Source organism: Neoarius graeffei, chromosome 6 (genome assembly GCF_027579695.1).
Source record: "Neoarius graeffei isolate fNeoGra1 chromosome 6, fNeoGra1.pri, whole genome shotgun sequence".
NCBI classification, from domain to species: domain Eukaryota; kingdom Metazoa; phylum Chordata; class Actinopteri; order Siluriformes; family Ariidae; genus Neoarius; species Neoarius graeffei.
In genome coordinates, this window is record NC_083574.1 from 85,460,871 (window position 1) to 85,487,334 (window position 26,464).

The 26,464-nt window shown below is 41.0% G+C and overlaps 1 protein-coding gene across 5 annotated transcripts in view; it reads left to right on the plus strand.

Moving 5' to 3' along the window:
* The window catches only part of LOC132888124 (BTB/POZ domain-containing protein kctd15), a 79,241-nt gene that overhangs the window by 3,046 nt on the left and 49,731 nt on the right, over positions 1 to 26,464 (plus strand). Inside the window, exons 1-4 of one of the 5 annotated variants that reach the window (XM_060924135.1) lie at positions 13,868 to 13,887; positions 18,462 to 18,576; positions 18,796 to 18,867; positions 25,677 to 25,821. In XM_060924135.1, the coding sequence (XP_060780118.1) occupies positions 18,806 to 18,867; positions 25,677 to 25,821 (207 nt within the window). In that variant the 5' untranslated portion in view covers positions 13,868 to 13,887; positions 18,462 to 18,576; positions 18,796 to 18,805. Of the gene's footprint in view, positions 1 to 700; positions 1,440 to 1,742; positions 2,095 to 13,867; positions 13,888 to 18,461; positions 18,577 to 18,735; positions 18,868 to 25,676; positions 25,822 to 26,464 lie in introns of those variants that run through there. The other 4 variants (XM_060924133.1, XM_060924134.1, XM_060924132.1 and 1 more) reach the window with 4 other exon arrangements.

Consider the following 26,464-nt stretch of genomic DNA (forward strand, 5'->3'; position numbering starts at 1 on the left):
TTCACAGCGAAGCAATTTACCTCAAGGCTTAAATTCCATGAGCGTCAAAGACTTAACTTTGGATGATCACTCGTGTGCAAGTGATATAAAAGTGACGCAGGTTATAGATTAGGTTTGAACTTTTACTTCAAGACTTTTAACGCCACAGTAATTCTCAGAGTTGTGGTCTTTTTTTTTTAGTTTGGAAAGTTCTTCTTTACGGATTGGATCAAAGCCTGAAATTCTTGTTAAACACATTTTTAAAATAAACTAAGATAAATGTTGCTGTGTTACATCAAATATTGCAGTATTTGTGTTGAACACACAAAAAGGAGTCAAATTAAGACATATACACACACACACACACACGAGGGTAAGTCAAAAAGTTCTAAGACATATATTATCATTTCAAAAGGAATACAAAGAAGGAATTCTCCAATGGAAACATGACTTGTTATTTTCAGAAATAAAGATTTGTCTTAGAACTTTTTGACTTACCCTCGTGTGTGTACGTTTTTATATATATATACTGCATAGTTTGTTGCAAATACATGTGACAGAAGTGTATATTTTTTTCTAAATAATCTCCGTTATGTTCGACGCAAGTGTTCCAGCTCTTAACAAAAAAAAAAACTTCCAGTTGCCAATTAATTTTTTCACACTGAAGATTTTCATTTCCCTCACCCTCGCATATCGATTCAACCCATCACTGAAACTCCAAACTGCTGTGCTCTGACCGTACAGGCCCACACACAGTCAGGCTTCTCTCGATTAAAATGACCTCCATCTAGAAGTGCCTAGAGGCTTAGCGCAGCATCGAATGGGACAACTGTACACAACCCACAACCGCAGCGCTGCATTATAGTTTAGTGATATGACAGCAGACACGTCCCATGCCTTTGCCCTGGGGGTTGAACGATACACAAAACTCCTGATTCCTTGATCGTGGTTTCGGTTCAGCCGTTTCGTCATGAAACTCTTTCTGGTGCAATACGATACAGAAGTCGAAGATGTTAAATTTCCGTAAAGATAATTAACCCAAAGTGAAATACTTCGACGCGTCTGTCGACATGTAAACTGCATGGGGTGTAAAAACAGTCGTCGTTGTTCAGAAAGCGAACTGACGAAGACAAACTGAAGCTCAAGACTTTGTCGACAGGAAGCGCACACCGAGTCGCTCTGTTGGGAACTAAACGCTGCACGCTGATGAGGAAGCACCTGTCCGGTGCATCACTTTCACTTGCCAGCCTCAGCGTTGGATCTGAGATGTCGTCAACGTTCAAGAAATAAGCATCCGACCACAACACCTTGCCATCGTGACACCGCTTATGAATATTTCTAGCGAAATGTTAGAACTCATGCCACGATCCATAGTTCTACGGAGCTTCATTTCGCCTCGACTTATTTCTCCCAATTAGCAGAAAACGTATGTCAGGAGGTGGTTGTGAACACAAATGCGGGTTTGTATGCATGCATGCGCAGCGCTGCTCTCTCTCTCTCTCTCTCTCTCTCTCTCTCGCTCTTCTCTCCCCCCCCTTTCCTTCTCAAAATTCTCAGATTGGTTGCACAGAGCGTCTGAGCCTATCACGTCTAACACCTAGCATGCGACCTTTAATTAGGAACTCGTAAGCTTTTCTCTTTGCTTCTCTGTCTCTTTTTTTTTTCTCCCCCCCAGAGGCAAACACCTTAGCGTCCGTGTCTCTGCGTCGCTAATAAACATGTTTCCATTCTGCCCTCGGGCTGCGCCGGTGAAAAGACGACACAAACACACTTAATTAGAGCCTTGGCAATAATTTGTAAGCTAAATACACGGCGGCGGGGCAGATGAAGAAGCGAGCTGATAAAGGGCGAGGAAGACGGAAAAGCTGCGAGATCCTGACGTGCCACGGCAGCGACACTGAGACCGCTTTCTATGGCTTTCCCGTTTGTCTGTTTCCAGGAAGGAAGAAGCATGTCGCGCTTGTCTCTGACCCGCTCGCCGGTCTCTCCCCTGGCAGCGCAGGGCATCCCGCTGCCTGCTCAGCTCACCAAAGCCAACGCTCCCGTGCACATCGACGTCGGGGGGCACATGTACACGAGCAGCTTGGCCACGCTCACCAAGTACCCTGACTCCAGGTAAGCTTTGCATTATTAGATCGTTCTGTGTAGAGATTTTTGCCCTGTATTTGATAGACGGATAAATAACTGATGCATTGTTAGTGTTTATATGATAAATAAAAACACAAATTATTATTATTATTATTTTAAAAAATCATGCTGCATTTCTTGTTCTAATGGTTTTGCACACTACTCTCTTGGATCATCCTTAAGGCACAGTGTTTCATCTCATTGTATACATGAAAGGACAAAAAATTGATTTGATTCGATCCCCTTCCTTCCTTCCTTCTTTCTTATTACGCATGCCAAGTGGTGTACGGTAATTACTGCCAACAAACACTACAGCGCTCTCCTGGGCACCTCGTTATGCGTGCCATGCCACACAGCCATGCCAATTCCACTCGTGTATATAATATATATATAATACAGCTGCATATCCAGTATAGCTAAAGTCCTCTGACTGTAATGAGATGAAGTTATAAGCTGGGACTTCTGTTCTCAGCGCGTCTTTGCTTAAGTATTTTGTAACTCAAGAACAACGTTTCAGACCCATTCGAGATGTTTATTTATATCTCTAAAGCCTTGTATGAAGACTTCCTGTCTACAAAGGTCCACCTAGCAGTTTTAAGGTGCGAGACACAGGACCGAATGAACAAAACGTCCGATCGTTTTAACAAAACAGCTACAAGAACAAAAAAAGGCTCCAGGTTTATTTATTAAATTTGTTTTTTCTCCCCCAAACCTTTTTGAATTAATGCTTTAATTTCATAATCATTATTTACTGGCCGCGTTAGAATTTCGCCGCACTTTCTTGTGGAAATTTTACGTCGAACGCAAAGACGAAGAAACGGCGATGAGGTGATCATTTATTTAGACTTCTTCCACAACTTCGCCTGTCTACCAAATGCTATAATAAAGTACACACACACACACACACACGTGTATATGTTACAAGTTAAAAAAATTTCAACCTAGGTGATTTTTTTTTTTTTTTTTGACCTGGGTTAAAAAAAATTAACCTGGTTCATAATTTCCAGCCGAGGTAAAATTTTGGTTTATCTAAGATTCTTAAAGGGCTTTTCCATCACCACTACTCTAATCTTTTCCATCCACTTCCTGTCTGTCTGTCTACACCTACCTAGTATTTCCTCTTGTCTGTCTATTCCTATCTACCAAATTAGCTTTTTTTTTTTACATATCTTTTTCATACTTAAACAGGATTCGAACTCGGAACCTTCTGATTCTTAACCACTAGACCAGCGATGATTGCAATGGTGTGCGCGTAGCTCATCTCATCTCATTATCTCTAGCCGCTTTATCCTGTTCTACAGGGTCGCAGGCAAGCTGGAGCCTATCCCAGCTGACTACGGGTGAAAATGTGTGTGTATGTGTATATATATAAAATTTCTTAATGAGTCCAGTCGTATTACGTCATCAGGTAGTTTTAAAATACAAAGTCTTCCCTAATCCTAACCCTAGATATAGTAAGTCTCCTTAATACAAATTATGAACTGGGTTAAAAATTCTAACCTAGGTTGAAAACAGTTCCACCTGCCCTCCAATTCTGACCCGTAACACATACGTACATACAATATAAGCCAGCATTGACGATAGTAACAATTCTGATTAAAGATCGTATCCAAATCCAGCGCTGATATGTAAATAAGATGAAACGGAGTTGGAGTAACAGCTGTTTCCGGCTCTCCACATCTGTAAGCCAAGTAGATTCATTCCAGCTGCTGAAATACAAAAATAGAGGTACGAAATAGCAAGAAAGCTTCGTCGCCAGAGTCTGATAGAAAGTTTATGAAGCGGAAGTCGACGTTAAATTGGTATTTTCTTCGCTGCTGTCGAGCAGTTTTAGGAAATCAAATGATGCTTCATTTATACTCCCGAGGAAGAACGCTGAAGGCTTGTTTTATCTCACCGGTTTCATTTTTATTTATTACCTTTCCCTTGCAGGAGTTTTGCGTTCCCAGTCAGTTTTTATTAAGAAAAAAAACCCCACTTTCATTGAATCAGAGTCTGTTAATGTGTGTTTTTGCTGATTATTAATTGTGGCATTGTTGTCGCTTAGGGTTTGACAGAAACGTCATAACTAACTAGTGCTCCATGTCGAATGATGGAATTTATAACTAACCTACTATAATGAATTTACAGTAATTAGGCAGGTTGATTTTAATGTAGTCCTTTATTTCTTGTACGATTTGCAGTGCTCAGGAAGCTGGTGCGTTGAATTGGCGTAATTAATAATAATAAGTCATCATTTCTGTTTATCTCCGTTTCATACTCCCATGCCGCTACCTCTAAACGATCGCGCTCTTGCAGCCTCACTGCAGCACACAGACGGTTAAATAAAGCGCCAACGGGGCGGGCGACAGCTAAGAACAAGGTTAAAGGACTTTTAAGCTGATGATGTCTTTTAATAGATTGATCTGTTAATAATGCAGTGAGGGAAGAGAAAGTTAGTGCAGTAAGTAATGGGGTGGCATCCGTCTTGCTCTCGCGCAGCCGCGTGAAGAGACAAGGCCATGAAACATTGATGGAGAGTGCCGGAAGGGTCGGGCCTCGCTCTCCTGACATGCATCAGTTACACACAACAGACAGGAGCTTAAAGAGAATCAGAGCTAATGAACATGAGGCGCCACTCAGCGCAGCACAAAACAGAGCAGAACAGCCGTGTGGGTATTCAGACAATCAGTCTCTCCAGGGAGGAAAGTTTGATCTAAGATCTGAGGTTAATAGCGACTCGGGAAGAAGTTTGGAGTCGAAACAAATGTATAAAAGCAGGTGGATTAGTATTTATTATCGTTCCTGTGGTCACTTTGAAATATTGCGTGCCGCATTCAGAAGGGAAAAAAAGACCATGCCGAACATCCGAAACGATAGAGACAGGTTTATTACGGCCGATAATTCCGACCAGAAGAGTTAAGCGCAGTTAAGAAGAAGCACGCTTCTGGTCATTTTCTAAATACAGATAGAAGAGCGAGAGAGAGAGAGAGGTATCGCACCAATGTCAACTCTGTTCAATAATGGGAGTCGCAATGTTCTTTGCTTTCAAGATCCCATGTTTGCTTGAATAGAAAAGTCTGAATAGTTCTTCAATCACTGGCTGTAGAGCTCGTATATCACCTACCTGAATGATATCCTACAAAACAACATACTTGCCAACTTTTCAAAATTCTCATGGGGGAGAAAAGTCAAGTCAAGTCAACTTTATTGCCAAATATGCTATACATGCTCGACATACAGCACAGATGAAATTTCAGTCCTCTCTGACCCACGGTGCAAACAGGCAACGCAATAAATAAAAATAGAATAATTGAAAAAAACAAACAGTATAAACACTCTAGATAGGAACTAGACATAGACTAAACACTCAAACAATATAAACAGTATAAACACTAGATAAGGACATAGACTAAACACTCAAACAATATAAACAGTATAAACACTAGATAAGGACATAGACTAAACACTCAGACAATATAAACAGTGTAAACACTAGATAAGAACTACACACAGACTAAACACTCAAACAGACAATATAAACAGTATAAACACTCTACATATGAACTAGACGTAGACTAAACACTCATATATATATATGAGTGATTCCACGCTTATGGGTACTGAAATGGGGACATGAACTTATTTTTAAAAATTCACCTAAAACCATTTCTTTTTTTACCATCAGGTCACAAAACATGTAATCTTTAATGAATGAGATGTTAAAAGATAACTTTAATTTTCTGAGATGTAATAAAAACATATTTATATGCCAAAGTCAGAACGTAACAGAAGTGTTGTGGACATATATATTCTCAATTTTAACAATGTAGAATTACTTTTTGAAACATAGGAAGGTGATGTTTTAGCAAATATAATTAATAAACATGTGTAGTAGAATAAACATACACATTCTTTCAATAAGATTAACATGGTATATAGCTAGATTGTAATTAATTTGTAACAGACGCGAGATGGACAATCGTAACAGAAGTAATGGAACAGACATCATTTTGGAACTCATAGGCTTGACTTTGGCATATAAATATGTTTTTATTACATCTCAGAAAATTAAAGTTATCTTTTAACATATCATTCATTAAAGATTACATGTTTTGTGACCTGATGGTAAAAGAAGAAATGGTTTTAGGTGAATTTTTAAAAATAAGTTCATGTCCCCATTTCAGTACCCATAAGCGTGGAATCTCTCATATATATATATATATATATATATATATATATATATATATATATATATATATATATATATATGTATGTATGTATGTATGTGTGTGTGTGTGTATATATATATATATATATATATATATATATATATACACATAAATTGGTTCAAATAACCAAACAGTCAAGGGCACTTGAGGTATAGCAGGTAAACATGAAATAAGCAGTATAAACAAACTAGCAGCTGTTAAGATGAGATAGTGCGGAATAGTGCAAACGAGCGAGGTAAAGTGAGATGTGCGGTCCCTGAGTTCAGTGCGTTAAAGGATATGGGACATGTATTTTTACCTGGGCATAATTATGTATAAAGGACATAAGAAATGCCATCTAAATCACTGCAGGGCATCAAAAATGTGAAAATCATCACATTATTCAACTTTTTTATACATCAGCGTAAAACAATGATTCGTTAATGAGCTAGGTGGTCACGTGACCCGTGACGTCACAAAAACTTTCCAAGGAGCCAGCGCTTGGGAATCTAATGTAAACAGGTTACCGAAATGGACAGCATCGACAGTGACATTCCCGATGTTTCACAGAGATGTGAAGTTAGACCCTATCAATTCGAACCGATAGCTGGAAATTCACATGAACATGGATCTTGTCTTTACTCTGACGGGTCAGATGATTCTGAGAGTGAAGGTTCATTCAGCCCTCATGAAACTGAAAGCGGTCGGCTGGATAACACTTCCTGGTAAGTTAAAAACAATTCTGCTCAAAGGCTAATGATCTGTTGAAAGAAGTATTATTTTTGTATCATACATTTAAAAAGTTCATCATAGATCTAGCTAAAGTCCGTTGTAGGCTAGGTTTTTTTTGCTGATATTTTTCGAGATTGAGATACAATGCTTCCAGAGTCCGAGATGAAAACATTCAAAATGGCGAAACGCCATCACACAGCCAACAACACTACGGCATTTGGCGAAAGAGATGAAAATTAAGAAAAGTTAAACAAACTTACCAACATAACTTAACATTTATTTAAATGTCCATTAATGTTACAGGATTTCTTGACTGTCTCTACAGTTGTAGGAATGTTAGGCCCTGTATATTATGGCGCTATCACTGCCTCCATGAACCCGGCTATACGGCCTCTTAAATTTGGCTTGGCAATTAATATCGCTCAGTACCTGAGTATTAAAGTTGAAAGAATCCTCAGTGAAATGGTCCGAACACAGTTTGTGGGAAACAGTAGGTGCAAAGTTTTTTCTACGGCAGTAGTGAGCCCACACTTTCCTCAGCTTCGGGTCCTTGGGGAATGCAAAAAAACTTACTCCAGGGCATTTCCCATTGGAATTATTGCACCCATAAGCAGCACAATACACCATGATGTCCAATGTACGTTAAAGACTATAAAAACAATTTTCTTGTCATTCACTTCTCCATTCATCTACCCGCTTGTGCTGTGCCCGAAAGTTTTTGTGACGTATGATCACGTGACAGCGGCTCTTCCGGTTGTAAAATATGCATATCGGAGCTCGAGCAGAAATGCCATATAATCATCACGAATATAACGATTTTGCTGAATTTAATAGATGATTTTGTATTTGTTGATGCAATTAATTCATATTTTTAATGGAAAGAAACTGATATAGTGTGCATTTATGTTTCATGTCCCATATCCTTTAATGAACAATGAGATGTATGTGTGTGTTGGGGGGGAAACCGTGAAGATGACATGTCAGATGCTGAAGGGGGGTGTGCGAGCAGAATCTGTGGCGAGGGGCAGAACAGGGAGGGAGTGCGTGAACGACATTTTCAATCGGACGAGGGTCTGATGCGCGGTTGAAATGATAAAAACAGTGGATCCCAATTAATTGCAAGCCATTTGAAATGTATATAATTAGAGTTTTTGAATTGTTTATTGTTCTATCCATGACTATAGGTTATGGGATTCATGTCTCAGGCATGAGAGAGCTCAGAGTGAAAAATCTGAAATTATACTCTTGTCTTGAATTGTAATATAATAACAATGAAAGGGACGTCTTAAATCAGATTTTTAGCTGAAAAATCCCATGCCTGATATATCGTATCCATACAGAGACCCACAGAAAATAACACAAGTGACGCTTTAGAAGAATGTTTATCATTTCTTAAACTAGTCACAGTGAATGAAAGTATTATTGGATTGCATCAAATGTGTTTTCCTTCTGTAAGCTCATGTACAAATACAGAGAACTATAATCTCATATATATAAATTAAATTTTAATGAGATTGAACCAAAATAGTAACTCAATTAAATAAATACTGCACCGTCTTAGGTGGGGTTTACATTAGACCGTATCAGCGGATCATCAGATTAACGTTTTTAAAACGATTAGCGTGCACACAGCAACGCCAATACACGATTTGCGTGCACACAGCAACACCAATACACGGATACGCTCGGCTCCGCAGGCATCCTGCGCTCCAAATCACTCCGCCCTGAACAGCGAGTGCCCTCTGGAGGGTGCACACTCCGGCCCTGCGCAGCTCACAGAGCGCGCGAGTGAAGCGCACGAGCAGTGATTCGGGACTGAGCCGCTGTGTGTGAGATCCCAGCGCATATCACTTACCACTTGCAAGTGGAAGGATGGCAAGCCTAAAGACAATCATAACTACACAATGGGCAGTATTTGCATCAGTATTTGCAGTATTTTCATACTTTTATACTCTTTAATGAAAGGTGATACAAGGCGGAAGTCCGCGCCGTTTTTCAGCAGTCGCGTCACATGACCAACGCCAGCGAATCAGGAAGGTGGATGTCACAGTGACGTTGTCCAATGACGACGCCAGCTAGAGCTCAGCACAGCGTATTCTCAATGTTTACACAGCTCCGGACCAGACACGATCTGGATTGAATACGTGGACCCTGGCGGATTCCCGTTTCCCCGCGTTTCCAGGCGGTTTAATGTAAACGGACAGTGCATCCGCGAAGAAAACGAGACAGATACGGTCTAATGTAAACTTGGCCTTAGTACTACTAAAACGCATCGCTCTCACTAAACACTTTACAACAGAATTTTTAAAAAGCACTAGAAATCCTTTCAAAATCCTATCGGAATGCATCGAAGGAATTTGCTCACTTGCAAACTTTGACTGAAAGTTTTCAAACAAAATGTAAAAACGTCACTATTAATACTACCATACTATCAAAATATACTCCGCAAAGAAATTCACTCGAATGCAAAATTTTAGTACGAGCCAAATACACTCACTAGTAATCTTTTACTTAAAACCTCAAAACTCGATCAAAATCAGTCACTTTCCAGATAATTCACTTGTAAACTTTCAAACATAAATTCAAAATAGCACTAAGATACGACCGCACTATTCAAATACACTCGCCAAACAAATTCTCCGTCATGCAAAATTTCACTAAACACTTTAGAAGTTGTACAGTTTGTTTCTGAAACGGTACGGAAGACGAGTTTAATTTCACACTCAAATGTCCATTATATTCTGATTTAAGGTATCTTTACCTTAAAACGTGTAACTGGCTGGTCGAACATTTGCTTATCCATGGAAATTCATTCTCCCATGCAGCCTGGTATTTGCATTCATACGGTATTTTTGCCGTTTGGTATTGGGTTTAGTGGCCACGATGAATGAATGCTTGTAAAAAAAAAAATGTCGGACAGCCTGGGTGAATCCTACATCACAGAAGTGACTGTCGTCCTGTTCGTTGATTGGTTAAAAATCAGTCGACGTCAGCAGTGTTTCTCATACGATTCTGATTGGACGTAATCGGGAGTATTTTTAACTTGGCGGTAGGGATTTCCCCAAACCGGGAGATTATCCAGTTTTTAACAAATACGATCGGGAAGCGGGAGACGGAGGCTAAAATCGGGAGCCTCCCGCCGAAATCGGGAGGGTTGGCAAGTATGAAACAAGGCTCAGGAGAAAATCTCCGGCTCATGAAGGGAACCTGGAGATCATCACATGCCCAAAGTGTGGAGATTTAATAAATCACCTGGGAGATAGTGAGCACATCAGTGTAGGTCATGTAGTAAACAAGTCACAAGTTGAGATGTAAACTGCGCATGTTGTTCCAACGGCGGTTACATATCTGTAGTACAAGTGAGTATTGTAAAACCTGTGGGGGTGGGGGGGTTTTTTTCCCCCTTTTTTCTACAAGTCAGATCACTACGACAGGATAACCATTTTAACCCACGCATGTTCATTTCTATTCTATTTTTAGAAATGAACACATTTGCATATTTCATTTTGGCCATTTGTAAAATATTTATACATAAGCATGACCTGGGAGCGATTTTATTCTCAAAATATTTTTAAATGATGTTTGTAAGAAGGTGCCACCACAAAAAGTCTTAGAATTTTTATCACATGCGTATTTGAAGCATCCCGTTTATTTAGTTTTGTTCATTCATGTCATTTTGTTTTAATGATTTTTAAAAAAAAAATACATTTATTATAATACCTTTTAGAAAGGCCGTTGCCATGAAATAGCCTTAGGTGCTGACATGGCATTTTAAAAAAATAATAAAAAATAAAAATCCCTCACTGATCTGGCGCCCCAAAACATAAAGGCAGTAGTATCTGAAAACATGAAAACGAACGAAATGTACAAATCTAAGTCATAACTCCGGAGTAGGAAGTCTTGCGTTTACACGAAGAAACAGTCAGTGCATTTACATGCACATCCAAATCGAGCTACTGTCGGTAATCGAGCTAAGGGTCCCAGCAGGGGTGCCAGAGAAATCCAATCCTACATGCACACAAGGAAATCGAGCTATTGTGTGAGGTACATTGTGCACCCGAGCCACAGGTGGCGCTACACGCCCCATCGTGTTGGTACATGATGTTGTACCAACACGAGTTGTCGTCATGAAGAAGAGCTATTCAAGAGTATAAACAAAGTTATCAGTTCCGTGTTCTGCTCGTCATTTTCTGTTCTTCGTTCGTTTGTTCGTTCTCCTTGTTCCTCCTGACCTCTTCTGCTGCTCGCTGCTACTACTACTGTTGTCATGCCGACCGAGGCTGTTGTGTTTCCCGCTTGTGGTCTCGTCACTCGTCACTTCCGGAAGGGGCAGTGCTGAAGTAAGTAGCTCGACTCCGTAGCTCGATAGGGTTTACATGCACTAAGTAGCTCGGCTACAATCGCATAATCTAGGTCGCGTAGCTCGATTACGAGAAATCCAGTTCGGTTCGATTTCAGCCGAGCTAAGGTGTTTCCATGGCATTTAGAACTTCGATTTCAGTCGAGCTACGGCAGAAATTCGATTTTCTCTATGTGCATATAAACATACTGACTGAAGTGTTTATATGCACACCATTATCACCATTAACACTGTCAGAAATAGGGGTACAGTAGGAGTCCATTTCTGTCCCCCAAGGTACAATCTACACGAGTGTACCCCCAAGGGGTCATTATTAGACCTCAGCGTGTCGCTTGTTAGGGCCAAAAGGGTACATATGTTCCCAATCAGTATATAAAGGGTACAAGTGAGTACCTCACTTGCTGCCTGATTGACGAGGCATCGTACCAATAAAGGTACAATAATATACACTACCGTTCAAAAGTTTGGGGTCACTTTGAAATGTCCTTATTTTTGAAAGAAAAGCACTGTTCTTTTCAATGAGGATCACTTTAAACTAATCAGAAATGCACTCTATACATTGCTAATGTGGTAAATGACTATTCTAGCTGCAAATGTCTGGTTTTTGGTGCAATATCTCCATAGGTGTATAGAGGCCCATTTCCAGCAACTCTCACTCCAGTGTTCTAATGGTACAATGTGTTTGCTCATTGCCTCAGAAGGCTAATGGATGATTAGAAAACCCTTGTACAATCATGTTAGCACAGCTGAAAACAGTTGAGCTCTTTAGAGAAGCTATAAAACTGACCTTCCTTTGAGCAGATTGAGTTTCTGGAGCATCACATTTGTGGGGTCGATTAAATGCTCAAAATGGCCAGAAAAATGTCTCGACTATATTTTCTGTTCATTTTACAACTTATGGTGGGAAATAAAAGTGTGACTTTTCATGGAAAACACAAAATTGTCTGGGTGACCCCAAACTTTTGAACGGTAGTGTACATTATGGCTACGTTCAGACTGCAACCTGAAACGACCCATATCCGATTTGTTGTGAAATCCGATTTTTTTGTTAGGCCGTTCACATTACCAGTTATATGAGACTTGTATGCGATCTCCAATATGAACGGAAAACGACCCAAAAGTGTCCCGCATGCGCAAATTGACACGTAATAAGCACATCTACGTAATACGTAAACAAAAAAAAGCGCACTCTTCATGTTTAATGATTTTTTTTTGTTTGTTTGTTTGTTTAATTATCTGGTCAGTGTTAAAGTGTGAGGTCTCGTGTGTGTTTTTGTTTCTGAACTGTAATGAAAACGTGTAGCCTGGTAACGAGGGTTGACTCCTAAATGTCTCTCTGATTTCTATATAAGTGCACTACATGTTACTAGGAAGTAATGGATTTTTAAACTCTATATAGTGCACTCGAGCTTCAGTAGGCAGTCGTTTGGGATACGGCCGCTGTATTACCAAACTCTTAATTCAGGCTTAATAATTTGCACATATTTATTTCGTCATATTAATAAACTTTTTCTACATTTTTATAAATATTTATTTAGATTGTTTATAGCCAGCTGAATTCTGCAACTTCTCTCAGCGCTGGCTCAAGGTGCAGAAACACCAGTGCAGTTTGCGATGGAGATGAGGCGAGACCTGGCGATGTGGTTTTTGTGGCGGCGGCGGAACTCACACAATAATCTGATTAATGTGGGCAGCAGACTAATGAGACCGAAGGTGTCAAATTACTGGAAATTTCCAGAACAATCTTATAATCTTGTAATACAGGATGGTTTAAGTTATAAATCAGTTATAGAAACTGTTTTATTTAATCAGGCTAACAGATCAACATCCAGGTCCCTACCAAATCCACCATTAGCTTGATCAATTCTATAAAAGTCTATTTAAATTCTGAAAACTGTACAAATGTTGTTGTTTTCCACCAAAGAGGCGGGATTCGCCAACGCAGAATAGTGACGTTTGTCTCTTGTTGATGATGTGTAGGGCGCATGAATGCGACCTGTCCGGTCAGACTGCAGTCGCATGTGAAAATAACGGATATGCATCGGAATTAGGACCACATATCCAAGCGGCCTGGGTCGCATGTGAAAAAAATCGGATCTGTGTCGTTCAGATTGTCAATAACAAATCGGATACAGGTCGCATATGGGCAAAAAAACCGGATATGGGTCGTTTCATGGTGCAGTCTGAACGTAGCCTATTTTTCAGAGTGTGTACGTATCTGATTTGGGAATTTGGATTTTATCCCGAGAATTTTCCAATGATCTGATTACTTGGTTAAATATAAACACATTTTACAGTTGCCGTCAAATTGGGTTGAAAAAAAGAATTCCTGATGCAGGTTTTGTATGTTGTGTAACACACAGCTCGAGATACAGTAAGGGGTGGGAGAGAGAGAGAGAGAGAGAGAGAGAGCGAGGGAGAATCCCATCCTGTCAGATACTCAGGGCAGAAGGTGCTGATTTAGTAAATGGAAGTGAAGGAGAGAAGGATACACACAAAGTAAGCTGCATAGACATGTACACAGACAGACAGCAAACAAGTGAAAGGAGAGAGAGAGGGCAAAACATGGAGACCGAGAGGGAGGGAAGGGAAAGGAAAGAAAAACAGGCAGCATTTTAATTGCTTTTTTTAAAAAAAAAAAAAAAGTGGAGATGAAAAACAGAGTTGGCCCGGAGGCGCATGGTGAAATTCTAGCTGGAAGAATTGCAAGAGCATATGAGAAAGGAAGACCCGAGGCACAACAGGGAGATGAGTATTGGTTTTTTATAAAGCATTTTGCATCGATTTCCAGAGGAGGGCAAAAAAGAAGGGACAGGGAGAGGGCGAGAGAGAGCGGCAGTGAAGGAAGGAAAGAGGGAGCGGAGAACGAGGTGTACACGTACAAAGAAACCGAGGGAACAAGCGAAGGCTGGTTCGTGCACAGAGCTTTCCTATTCAGACGCAGAGATGCGAGTCATGTCTCAGTCTCGCGGTTATAAGACGCCCATGTCTAAGCTAACAGCAGCCTGTCGAGGTGTGGTAATCCTAACAATCCTCAAAACCACGGCACTCGTGTCATTTTGAATCTTTAGTGATGGCTTTATCCCGGTCAGGGTCACAGTGGATACCAAACACAGGGCGCGAGACAGAAATGCACCCTAGTTCATGGCTGAGCATCATTCTTGTGCGCGCGCACACCAGGGCCGATTCAGTATAGCCAAGTGGCAGGTTTTTGAGAGGGAAGAGGACACAAGAAGAGTGACTACAGAGACAGTAGGCCAAACTCGGGATTAACCCAGAGACACCTGGAGCTGGGAGGATATGTATTTTGAATTAAGATTATAAAATCTTTCAAAATGTATATCTGTAAATTACAAATAAGGCCAAATAAAAAAATAGTGTGTTTCCGGTAACCCGACCGATCGAGAATTTCCGCGTCGAAATTGCCGACCGTAAAGTTTTTATTACAAATTTCCCTCGATATTTTAGTGTAAGCGGCGTTAGTTTGTCATAATTTTTTGTTTCAACGCATTCAAGTTGTGAAAGAAACGATAAAAAGTAAAATGTTTCGCCACTTCTATCAGCCCTCCTGCATAAACACGGAAGCGCACTTGTATACTGAAGGAGGAAGGGAAAACTGAGCCGAGCCGCCATTTTGAATCCTCATTCAAGGCTGTAATGCAAATTGCTTCCTTTTCAGTATACAAGTGCACTTCCATGGCAGGGAAAAACACTACGTTTTCCCGCCTATGTAGTCCCCTATTTATACAAATAGGAGTCATTCAGGATTCAGCCATGTTTTTGCTCGACCCAAGTTCTACAGTAGGCTAGGCGAGGCCGTCTGCTTTTAATGGAAGTAGCCTAGCCTAGGACGTTATTTTCACGTTATTTCTTGATAAGGTGTTTTCATGTTATTACATGAAAACATCATGAAATATCGCTTCCGTAGATCATAACTCGAACTCTTGCGAGATTTTTTTTTTTATTCGTTTAAAGATTTAAAACACTTATTTTATTATGATGTGTGGTATAAAGGATTCTGTGCCAAAATACTATTTTGTAAGATGTTTACTTGTGTTAATTTTTTCGAACAAAATAAAAAAAAAAAATTAAGAAAAAAAAAAAAAACTTTCCTACCTACCGACCTTATTTTAGTATTTCATGTTACCGGAAACACACTATTTTTTTTTTTTGGCCTAAGGAGGGAAAATGTACCAGCCGGTACAATAAATAATGAGTAACTTTAAATGTGTTCCATGCAATAAAAGTACGTGCGGCACACGTGAATCTCTGAGAAAGGCAAACTAGGGCATCGTTTATTGCAATATTGATATCGCATCAATCAGGTCGGAGTAACAAAAAGTACGGATTGAAGGGACGTTCACATTTCTGTCAGTGAACACATCCTTGCTCATCACTTACTGCGATATTGAGTACCAGTACATACAAGAGCACCCAGCTTTAACCCCTTCAGTGCCCTTGGACGAGTCACGTACGTCGTGAAATCTTTTACCGCTGTGCCTTATGACGGAAGAATGTTTTAGGCATTGACTGTAATTCATATGTGCCACTGTGAAGTAAAAGTAATGTCATGTAAGGTACATAAAAGGAAGTGTTTATGACGAATATCATACGTCATAAGGCACGGCGGTAAAGATTTCATGACGTACGTACGTGACTTGTCCAAGGGCGTTGAAGGGGTTAAAGGGGACATATTATTATGAAAAACCCTTTTTTTCGGTGCTGGAGTGTCGACCAACCCACAAACTCTCTGAAATAAGACTTCCAGTGATCGGCTCATCTGGCCGACAGGTGATGAGCTTATACCATCATGTGTTGTCCATCCGACGTTATCCACATTTCACGCAAACCACTTCTCTCAATTCTTCACCGATTTTTATTCGTTTTGGCAGGAAGGTCAGTCTGCCTGGGGTGCCTATAACTTGTACCCAGATTTGCTTAATTACAGTTATTAATGAAGTTATGGACTAATTAAGCCTTAATGAGCAGTTCAACAAAAATTGCTTCTTATCGAGCAATTCCTTGCCGTTTTGGATTCTTTCCAGCAAGTTTCTTTATATAAAGATGGGAGACACACACACAAAGTTACATGCCATTATATCCATCCATCCATCCATCCATCCATCTTCTACCGCTTATCCGGATACAGGTCGCGGGGGTAGCAGCCTAAGCAGAGCAGCCCAGACTTCCCTCTCCCTGGCCACCTCCACCAGCTCTTCCAGGGGAATACCGAGGCGTTCCCAGGCCAGCCGAGAGATGTAATCTCTCCAGCGTGTCCTGGGTCTGCCCCGGGGTCTTATCCAGGTGGGGCATGCCCAGAAAACCTCTCATGGGAGGCATCCAGGGGGCATCCTAACAAGGTGCCCAAACCACCTCAACTGACTCCTTTCGATGTGGAGGAGCAGCGATTCTACTCCGAGACTCTCTCCCGAATGACCAAGCTTCTCACGCTGTCTCTAAGGGAGAGCCCAGCCACCCTGCGTAGAAAACTCATTTCTACCGCTTGTATCCGCGATCTCATTCTTTCGGTCACTACCCATAGCTCGTGACCATAGGTGAGAGTGGGAACGTAGATGGACCAGTAAATTGAGAGTTTTGCCTTTTGGCTCAGCTCCCTCTTTACCACAACAGACCGGTTTCGCGTTCCTTCTGTCCAACTCCCTCTCCCCCTTACCCTCACTCGTGAACAAAACCCCGAGATACTTAAACTCCTCCACTTTAGGTAGCAATTCCCCCCTGACCTGGAGTGGGCACTCCACTTGTTTCTGGCTGAGCACCATGGCCACGGATTTGGAGGTGCTGATCCTCATGCCATTATAGTAAAGTTTAAATAATAACACCCTATTTAAAACGGGGTAATACGACAATTAATGTCATGTCCGGTTAGAGGACAAATTCCCTCAGATTGTTGACCGCTTCGGACATGTGCCCAAATTCTAAAGGGTGTTCAACACTCAGGACTGATTCTGAGCTCATTTTGCAGAAGGGATCATAATCATGGGTTGGCTTTCGCCAACTTTGGATCAGTTACACAATTCCAACTGTCACTTTTGTGCACAGAGGTTTACAAAATGGTAAGAACTGGGTTGACATGTTTGCGGTTTGTTTGTTTGTTTGTTTGTTTGGTTTTTTAATTATTAGCTCATCCGGCAGGCAGGTGATGAGTTTATGCCATCATGTGTTGTCCATCCGGCGTCGTCCACATTTCACAAAAATTGCTTCTTCTTTCTCAATTCTTCACGGATTTTTATTCTTTTTGGCAGGAAGGTTGGTCTGTGTGGGGTGCATATGGCTTCCACCCAAATTTGCATAATTGCAATTAATAATGAAGATATGGAGTAATTAATCGATCTCTAACGAGCAGTTTCCACACACCTCGCTTCTTCTCCCTCAATTCTTCACCGATTTTGATTCTTTCTGGCATGAAGGTAGGAGTACCGAGGGTGCATATAACTTCTACCCAGATTTGCTTCATTACAATTATTAATGACGTTATGGATTAATCAAGCCGTAATGAGCAGTTCAACAAAAATCGCTTCTTCTCGATCAATTCCTCGCCGTTTTAGATTCTTTCTGGCAAATAGGTCGGTATTCCTAGGGTGGATATAACGTTTATTGCGCAAGGTGGCCCACTTTAGATCGTTCCTTCTGGACTAGACAGGGCCAGAGTGAGCTACGCCGTCACTGATGATCTCGTTTTATTTCGTGCTGCCCATTTCAGAAATCTCATGCTTCAACAAGCCGTTCGGATTCAGCGCCCCTTTCTATGTCACAAGTGGAGCTCATTAGAATGATCCCGCCCCCTCATCTGAGTATCTCCACTCAAGGCTTGAGAAATGCCTTTGTGAATGAATATTCATGAGGAAAGTGCTACCTGATTGGCTGGCGAAAGAAGGGGTGGGATGAGCAGTGGCTTCTTATTACCTTTAAAACGGACAGGGTGTGGTGCTTTAAGTCAAGTCAAGTTTATTTTTATAGCGCTTTTAACAATAGACATTGTCGCCAAGCAGCTTTACAGAAAATTAAAGGCTTTAAACACGAGCTAATTTTATCCCTAATCTATCCCCAATGAGCAAGCCTGTGGCGACGGTGGCAAGGAAAACCTCTCTCAGATGACATGAGGAAGAAACCTCGAGAGGAACCAGACTCAAAAGGGAACCCATCCTCATTTGGGTGACAACAGACAACGTGATTATAACATTTTTAACAGTTTTAACATGAAGTCAGTTTTGTTGAAGTTATAAACTGTTCCTTGATGGAAACTTGAGTGCAAAACTCTTCATGACAACTGCAGTCCTAAAGTTAGCAAGTCAACTGTCGTTCTCAGCCATAAAAGCATTACTGTAAGTGTCTAGAGCGTCTTCCAAGTGCGACTTTCAACTGTCCATATGGGGCCGTCCTCCACAGGAGCGATGTGATGAGACTCCAGCCAGACGTAGGGCATCAGGATGGATCAGGCAGGTCCGAGGAGCAGAAGAGGTCAGCATCTCGAGCTCAGTTTTATCCTTGTGGTATTTTGATTAAAGCACGTCACATTTCCACAACTTGTGGAAAAGGGGTCACCTTTAAGGGTGGACATTTTTTAAGGAGTATGTACCAGAGCTACATCTAAATAGAGTAGTACGCACCCTGTTTCCGAGCTCCCGAGTTAATATGTATACACTACCATTCAAAAGTTTGGGGTCACTTTGAAATGTCCTTATTTTTGAAAGAAAAGCACTGTTCTTTTCAATGAAGCTCACTTTAAACTAATCAGAAATCCACTCTATACATTGCTAATGTGGTAAATGACTATTCTAGCTGCAAATGTCTGGTTTTTGGTGCAATATCTCCATAGGTGTATAGAGGCCCATTTCCAGCAACTCTCACTCCAGTGTTCTAATGGTACAATGTGTTTGCTCATTGCCTCAGAAGGCTAATGGATGATTAGAAAACCCTTGTACAATCATGTTAGCACAGCTGAAAACAGTTGAGCTCTTTAGAGAAGCTATAAAACTGACCTTCCTTTGAGCAGATTGAGTTTCTGGAGCATCACATTTGCAGTGATGGGAATAACGGCGTTAGAAATAAATGGTGTTACTTTTTTAGTAACAAGTAATCTAACTAATTACTTTTTACATCGTTATAACGCCGTTCCCGTTACTTACAAAAAAATGCTCTGCGTTACTTTATTAAAGCTGATCTCATCTGGCACGCTGCTCGTTCAGCCTTTCTTTACTCTGCTTTCGTGTGGGGCGGGGAGACACGAGACAACGGCATAGTCAGCCAATCAGAGTAGATTTGGACAACATACGTAGGTAGGCCACGCCTACTGCACTACTGCGCGCTCTTTCAATCAGAAGACACAGCGATGGCGAGCGGTCAGCCCAGCACTGCGCTTTCAAACTGGAAATACAGCATTACTTTTCATTACTTGAAATAAAAGGCAAAAATGTGTACATGCAATGCACATTATGTCGAGGAACAAAGCGTTTGTCCTCGTCAGTGGCCAGTAATTAGTAACAATTTTAATAACTACAAAAATATATTAAATTTGATAGATGTCTTATCTCACATTGTAGTGTAGATAACGTTACTAACTGGTTCTGTTAAGTGTCCATTTCAGTCATTAAACACATTTAACATTCGCTTTTATTATGATTACACTAATTGAATTTGTTTTTTTGTTTGTTTGTTTGTTTGTTTGTTTGTTTGTTTGTTTGTTTGTTTTTGGGGGGTGACACAAAATGTAACAGAATAATTACTTTCCCTGGTAATTAGTTACTTTTATGACAAAGTAACTCCGTTAGTAACTCCGTTACTTTTTGGGAAAAGTAACTAGTAACTATAACTAATTACTTTTTGAAAGTAACGTGCCCAACACTGCTAGTCTGGCTAACGCGACTTCAAAGCTCTGCGAGCATTTGGTCTGGCAAAGATATTAAAGGAACAGTCCACCGTACAGCGCATTGATACGGAGCTCAGATATCAATGCGCTGCCGAAGCGCGCAGAAGGTGTTAGTACGCCTGTCATTATAGTGCGGACTTTCCATAGCATAGAAAATCACTACGTTTCAATTTGTGTAACTGAACTTGTTTCATATCACTGGTCATATAAACCTATGTAAACAGGAAAAACGCGGAAGAGTTTGGTCGCATCTAACTACAGCCCCAAAAAATACCGTTGGCCATGCTGAGCCTAGCTACATTGCTAACAGGAGTGACAGCGCGTCTGACTGCGTCTGACTGACTGGGAGGTCGCGCAAAGCTCGGAGAGGAACGGAGCAGCTCGTCTCAATTCAGATAAGAGCATATTTCATTATGGAAGTACGGTGGACTGTTCCTTTAAGCCCAACCATTTCCCAAAGTGCATGGTTGACCCGCCTCCCTGAAATGCCTCAGTTTGCTACTGGTCGAAGCCAGAAAAGTCTGTGACGAAGCTTAAACCAATCACATCACTCTTTCCTCTGACGTATGCGACGCGACGGGGCTAACTGGTAGATTAAACTCTTACCGAAGCCGGTCGGGAGCAAGGCGAAAACGTCCTTCCTTTCAATAAATACCTCCAGGGCTGCTCTTTGCTCCGTTTTCAATGAGAACTTCCCGTTGAATGCTTTCAATACAGCATCTACCGCTGTGTCAAAGGCTTGCCGCTGCTCCATGTTCGTAATGTTTCTAGTGAATGAAGAGCTTCCGGCATAGATTCTGTAAACAATCTATGGCTTCCGGTCGCAGTTCTACTACGTCACTGCCTTGAACACGCCTCTACCCAGGGCCGTTGGAGATGCTCAAAGTTGATTGGCTCCCGATTTTTCGGGAGCTTGGAAGAGCTGGAGATGGCTTGCCTTGCCAGACTAAGCTCGCAACAGGCCCTCGTGTTGCGTCACACTTAGGATGGGCGGGCCCAGGCTACAACACTGCACATTTGTGGGGTCGATTAAATGCTCAAAATGGCCAGAAAAATGTCTTGACTATATTTTCTATTCATTTTACAACTTATGGTGGTAAATAAAAGTGTGACTTTTCATGGAAAACACAAAATTGTCTGGGTGACCCCAAACTTTTGAACGGTAGTGTATACACGGGACATAATACGAAACAGACTGGCAGCCTGAGTAAAGTCCTGTATGAATAAGGTTGCTGTATCTGTTACTGGATTCAAAATCTTGCCTTGTGAGAGAGAGAGAGAGAGAGAGAGAGAGAGAGAGAAAAGACGGGGATACCTTTTAAAAAAAGGTCATTACTCATCTTGTGTTGTTCTAAAGCTGCTGAATTGGACAGATACTCCTTGTAGTGCGATCCCTCCTACACCCACTGAGCATTAGAGCGAGAGAGAGAGACAGACTGTAATAGAAATTCAATTCCATTCATCTCTGAGCTTTAGGCTTCAGCGCAAACACACCTGTGTGCATTGAATCTCCCGCTGATGTCTTTGTTCCTTCTTTTCTCTCTCGCTCTCTGTTTAGCTTCATAACAAGCAATGACAAGCACTCGCGCGGGAAGAGCTCGAACTCTCCCCTGAGTTCCCTTTGAAATCAGCTGACCAGGTTGAGACCGCATCGACGCGGCGATAACACCGGCTCCACTGACAGGACAGGTTTCAGACAGGAAGTCGAGCAGGAAGCGGCATTCATCTCAAACGTACTACTCGGCATTAAGATTCCATTAAACACAATCAGGGCTGTAATAAAACGTTTAAGTGTCTGGAATGATTAAATGTTTCCCCTGAAGAACGTGCACAGTGAGGAGGAGGAGGAGGATGGAGGCAAAGAAGAGCTCAGTGATCACAGATTGGATATTGCGGCTTCGTCTCGAGGTTTGACAGAGAGCTGTGTGGAAATGTTGGATGAATAAATCCTTTTCTGAGAGAAACCCACAAAACGGAAAGCCTGAGATCCTTATAATCGGGATTGTTACGGTTAGATAAAACCAAAATGAAAATTATTCAGCTATGAATTGAATGGATCAGTGTGTTTGGCAAGAATACAGTGATGGATCTTTGATGCTGTGGTGCTGTTTTGAGACTCATGATCCAGAGATTATTCTGTATGGAATCAATTTTGTGCCAAAATGTTCATACAATGAATACTTTTGAAATATCAAACAAAAACGACAAATCATCTCATCTCATTATCTGTAGCCGCTTTATCCTTCTACAGGGTCGCAGGCAAGCTGGAGCCTATCCCAGCTGACTACGGGTGAAAGGCGGGGTACACCCTGGACAAGTCGCCAGGTCATCACAGGGCTGACACATAGACACAGACAACCATTCACACCTACGGTCAATTTAGAGTCACCAGTTAACCTAACCTGCATGTCTTTGGACTGTGGGAGAAACCGGAGCACCCAGAGGAAACCCACGCGGACACGGGGAGAACATGCAAACTCCGCACAGAAAGGCCCTCGCCGGCCCCGGGGCTCGAACCCAGGACCTTCTTGCTGTGAGGCGACAGCGCTAACCACTACACCACCGTGCCGCCCAACGACAAATCAAAATACAAAAAAAGAAAAAAAAGTCAATTTTTTTAGACTGGCAAACAAATTATTCGTGTAATCGTGCAAAATATCAGTCTATTACTCTTCAGAAACCTTTTATTTTTGTTCCGTGTCTTTCTCAGTTTTGTTTGATGTAATTTATTTTGGTTGCGATTCCAGCTTTCTCGTTTGCGCTCCCTGACTTTGCTTGCAGTTTTGGTACAAACTTGACGTGTGGGCGGGCTGTCCAGGAATGCATTCCCATTGGCTAACTTGCGTTTGACTGACAGCTACGCTCAGCCATTCCCTACTCGGATTCTGGCGGACTGTTTGACGAGTGACCGATCCATTGACGGTAAACAAGGATCGAGTGGACTTCAGTGGCAACTATGAGCGTAGCTGTCAGTCAAACACAAGTTAGCCAATGGGAATGCGTTCCTGGACAGCCCACCCACACGTCAAGTTTGTGCCAAAACTGCAAGCAAAAAGTCAGGGAGCGCAAACGAGAAAGCTGGAATCGCAACCAAAATAAATTACGTCAAACAAAACTGAGAAAGACGCGGAACAAAAATAAAAGGTTTCTGAAGAGTAATAGACTGATATTTTGCACGATTACATGAATTATTTGTTTGCCAGTCTAAAAAAATTGACTTTTTTTCTTTTTTTGTATTTTGATTTGTCGTTTTTGTTTGATATTTCAAAACTATTGTATGAACATTTTGGCACAAAATTGATTCCATAATTCTGAAGATGATGAAGAACTCCTTTACGTACAGTTCCTTTATCACACCAACCAAATATTAATTGTGGGCTGCCAGTAACTTTGAAACCATGTTTGCACCATCACTAGGCGTATCAGATGCTCGCTGGGCATGCTGTGAAAATAGTGCATGCAGACGCTTATCAAAGTTTCCAGATCTGTCACTGCTTAACGCTTGAATATTTCTGTCGGGAATATTATCATTAAAAAACTTTTAATCTTAGCATCTCTGCTTTCCAAAGAACTTTATCTCATTAAGATCTGTTCAGTACTTTGGGAGTAACGGCGGGTCCAAGTCGGTACAACAGAGTAAAAACACTCCGCTCGCGGGACGTCGGGGAAACTGCTGGTGCTTTTCTTTTTGAGTCACGGGAAAGCGGTCAGGCGCAGTCTCTCTCTCTCTCTTTCTTCTCTGATCGGTTTCCGACTGGATTACTCGTGAATATCAATCAGATAACTTTTATAGGGATGTTCTCTCGCGCTCACTGTTTCTGATGAAGGATTCAGCAAAATTTTCCATCTGCTAGTTTTGACGTTATGATTTACAGGAGACTTTGAAGTGAGTTTTCATAGCTTTACCTACTTGTTTTTTTCAAATCAAACCGATTCATGTAAATAAATAACACTTTTAGAATATAACTGTAGTTGTTTTGATGAAAAATATTGAGATCTTAGTGGTCGGAATGATATTTTCAAATACCGGAAGTCAGAAACGCGAGTGTCAATTTCAATTCAATTAATGTGAATTGTTTATTGGATGTGGATCAGACAGGTTTTTTTTTTTTTCGAGGTTCGCCTTGACAGCTGCGAATATCAATCGAAATAATCATTTATATTCTTTCATATAAACACTACTAGGCCCTACTTTTGAGAAATACAAAGGCCTACAGAGCACAAAGAGGGGATTAGAAATCTTTTATTACTTTTTTATTGAGCGTACCAATTTAAAGTTTTACCTAATTAGCATAATTAATACTAATTAGATACTAATTTGCATAATCCGTTTTCACCTTTTTTTTTTACCTTGTATTTAGTATACAACCATCTATGCACCTGCCAATTTCCACGTCAATGTCTTGAAAAAAAAATGTTATTAATAAAAAACACGTGATCTCATTGGTTAATGAGGCCCATTTTGAACCATGTGATCCTCATACACAACATTACGGCCGTTTTCTAAAAATTAAGCCGCTTTTTCAAGCTTTGATTTGTAATATTTCAAGAACGCTAAAACGTCTTAATTCCGTAAAAGTATGTTGTTCAGCATTCAATTCCAAATTCAGTGAGAGCAGTTTCAAGCAATTTAGACTAAATTTGAATTTTCACCTACTACTAGATTTTATATTTAAAAAAAAAAAAAAAAGTTTAAATTCATGCAGTCATTATCCATGTAATAAGTCTTGGTTTTTAATTTTTGGGGGAGGTGGCGGCGGCAAAGGGTGCCAATAATTATGCAACCGACTACAGACGTGGATTATTTAGTCTGTGCATGAATGCACATGTGTACTTGTGTTAAATGAACACCCCTGAGTGTGTGAGTGTAAGTAAATGGTGTTCATCGGGAATAATTAGGAGTGATGGTGATAACGGTGACCGTGGTCTCGGAGCTCGTGTCGCAAATAAACGCATCCATGAAACAGCTGTATCAGACGTGCCGTTCGTCTCTGCGTGGTAGTGTTTCGCATAATTTTGCATGAGTCATTTCATTGGCATCTCAGTAGTGAAACGGTAAACCTCCCCTCCCTCCTGTCAGACCTTCTGTTCCTCTGCCAGAGAACGCAGCGTTGTCTTATTCTCTGCACACACACACACACACACACACAAAAAGAAAAAAAAATAAGTGGAGAAATACTTCACACTAGTCTCTCAGCTCCGGAATTGTGCCTTGAGCTGCTCCTTTCAACCTGGAGTGCTTCAGCGCTTCTGGCTCGCTGCTAATAAAATGGAAAAATAAATGGTAATTGTTTCATGCATTTAAAGGAGGCCAGCCTTACTCCATTAACCGTGTGTGTGTGTGTGTGTGTGTGTGTGTGTGTGTGTGTGTGTGCATGTATGTATACGTTTTCATTTTCAGGATCAGTCGTCTCTTTAACGGCACCGAACCCATCGTGCTGGACAGTCTGAAGCAGCACTATTTCATCGACAGGGACGGAGAGATTTTCCGTTACATCCTCAGCTTCCTCAGGACCTGCAAGCTGCTGCTGCCTGAAGACTTTAAGGTAAAAACTGAACTGTGTTTACACAGAAATCATCTAAGCACTGATGTAGATACAGTGCTAATTTAAACATAAGCTAATGGGGAAGAGGAGCAGCGAGCAGTAAAAGTGTAAAAAAAAAAAAGTTCTGTATACTGTAGAGCGTTTGCAAGTCCCTCATTTAATGTAGGAAGCCAAAGCGGTTCCACACAGGCAATATTTTCTCGCTTGACTTACTGCTCCTGCGTTTTTAATCACGTCCTAATTTTCATCATCACTCAAGTTATTTGTAATTTTAGATCCGACACTTTGTCATAGGTACGGAAGCCGCGAGAGGCCCTTCATATGATCTTTTTTTATTCACCTTGTTATCCCGAGATAACGACATAATTAATTCAGGACGTCGAGAAAACAACACAACTAATTCGAGATCTCGAGAAAACAAAACCGTTATTTCGAGATTTCGAGAAAACAAAACCGTTATTCCGAGATAATGACATAATTAATTCAGGATCTCGAGAAAACAAAACCGTTATTTCGAGATCTCGAGAAAACAAAACCGTTATTCCGAGATAACGACATAATTAATTCAGGATGTCGAGAAAACAACACAACTAATTCGAGATCTCGAGAAAACAAAACCGTTATTTCGAGATCTTGAGAAAAC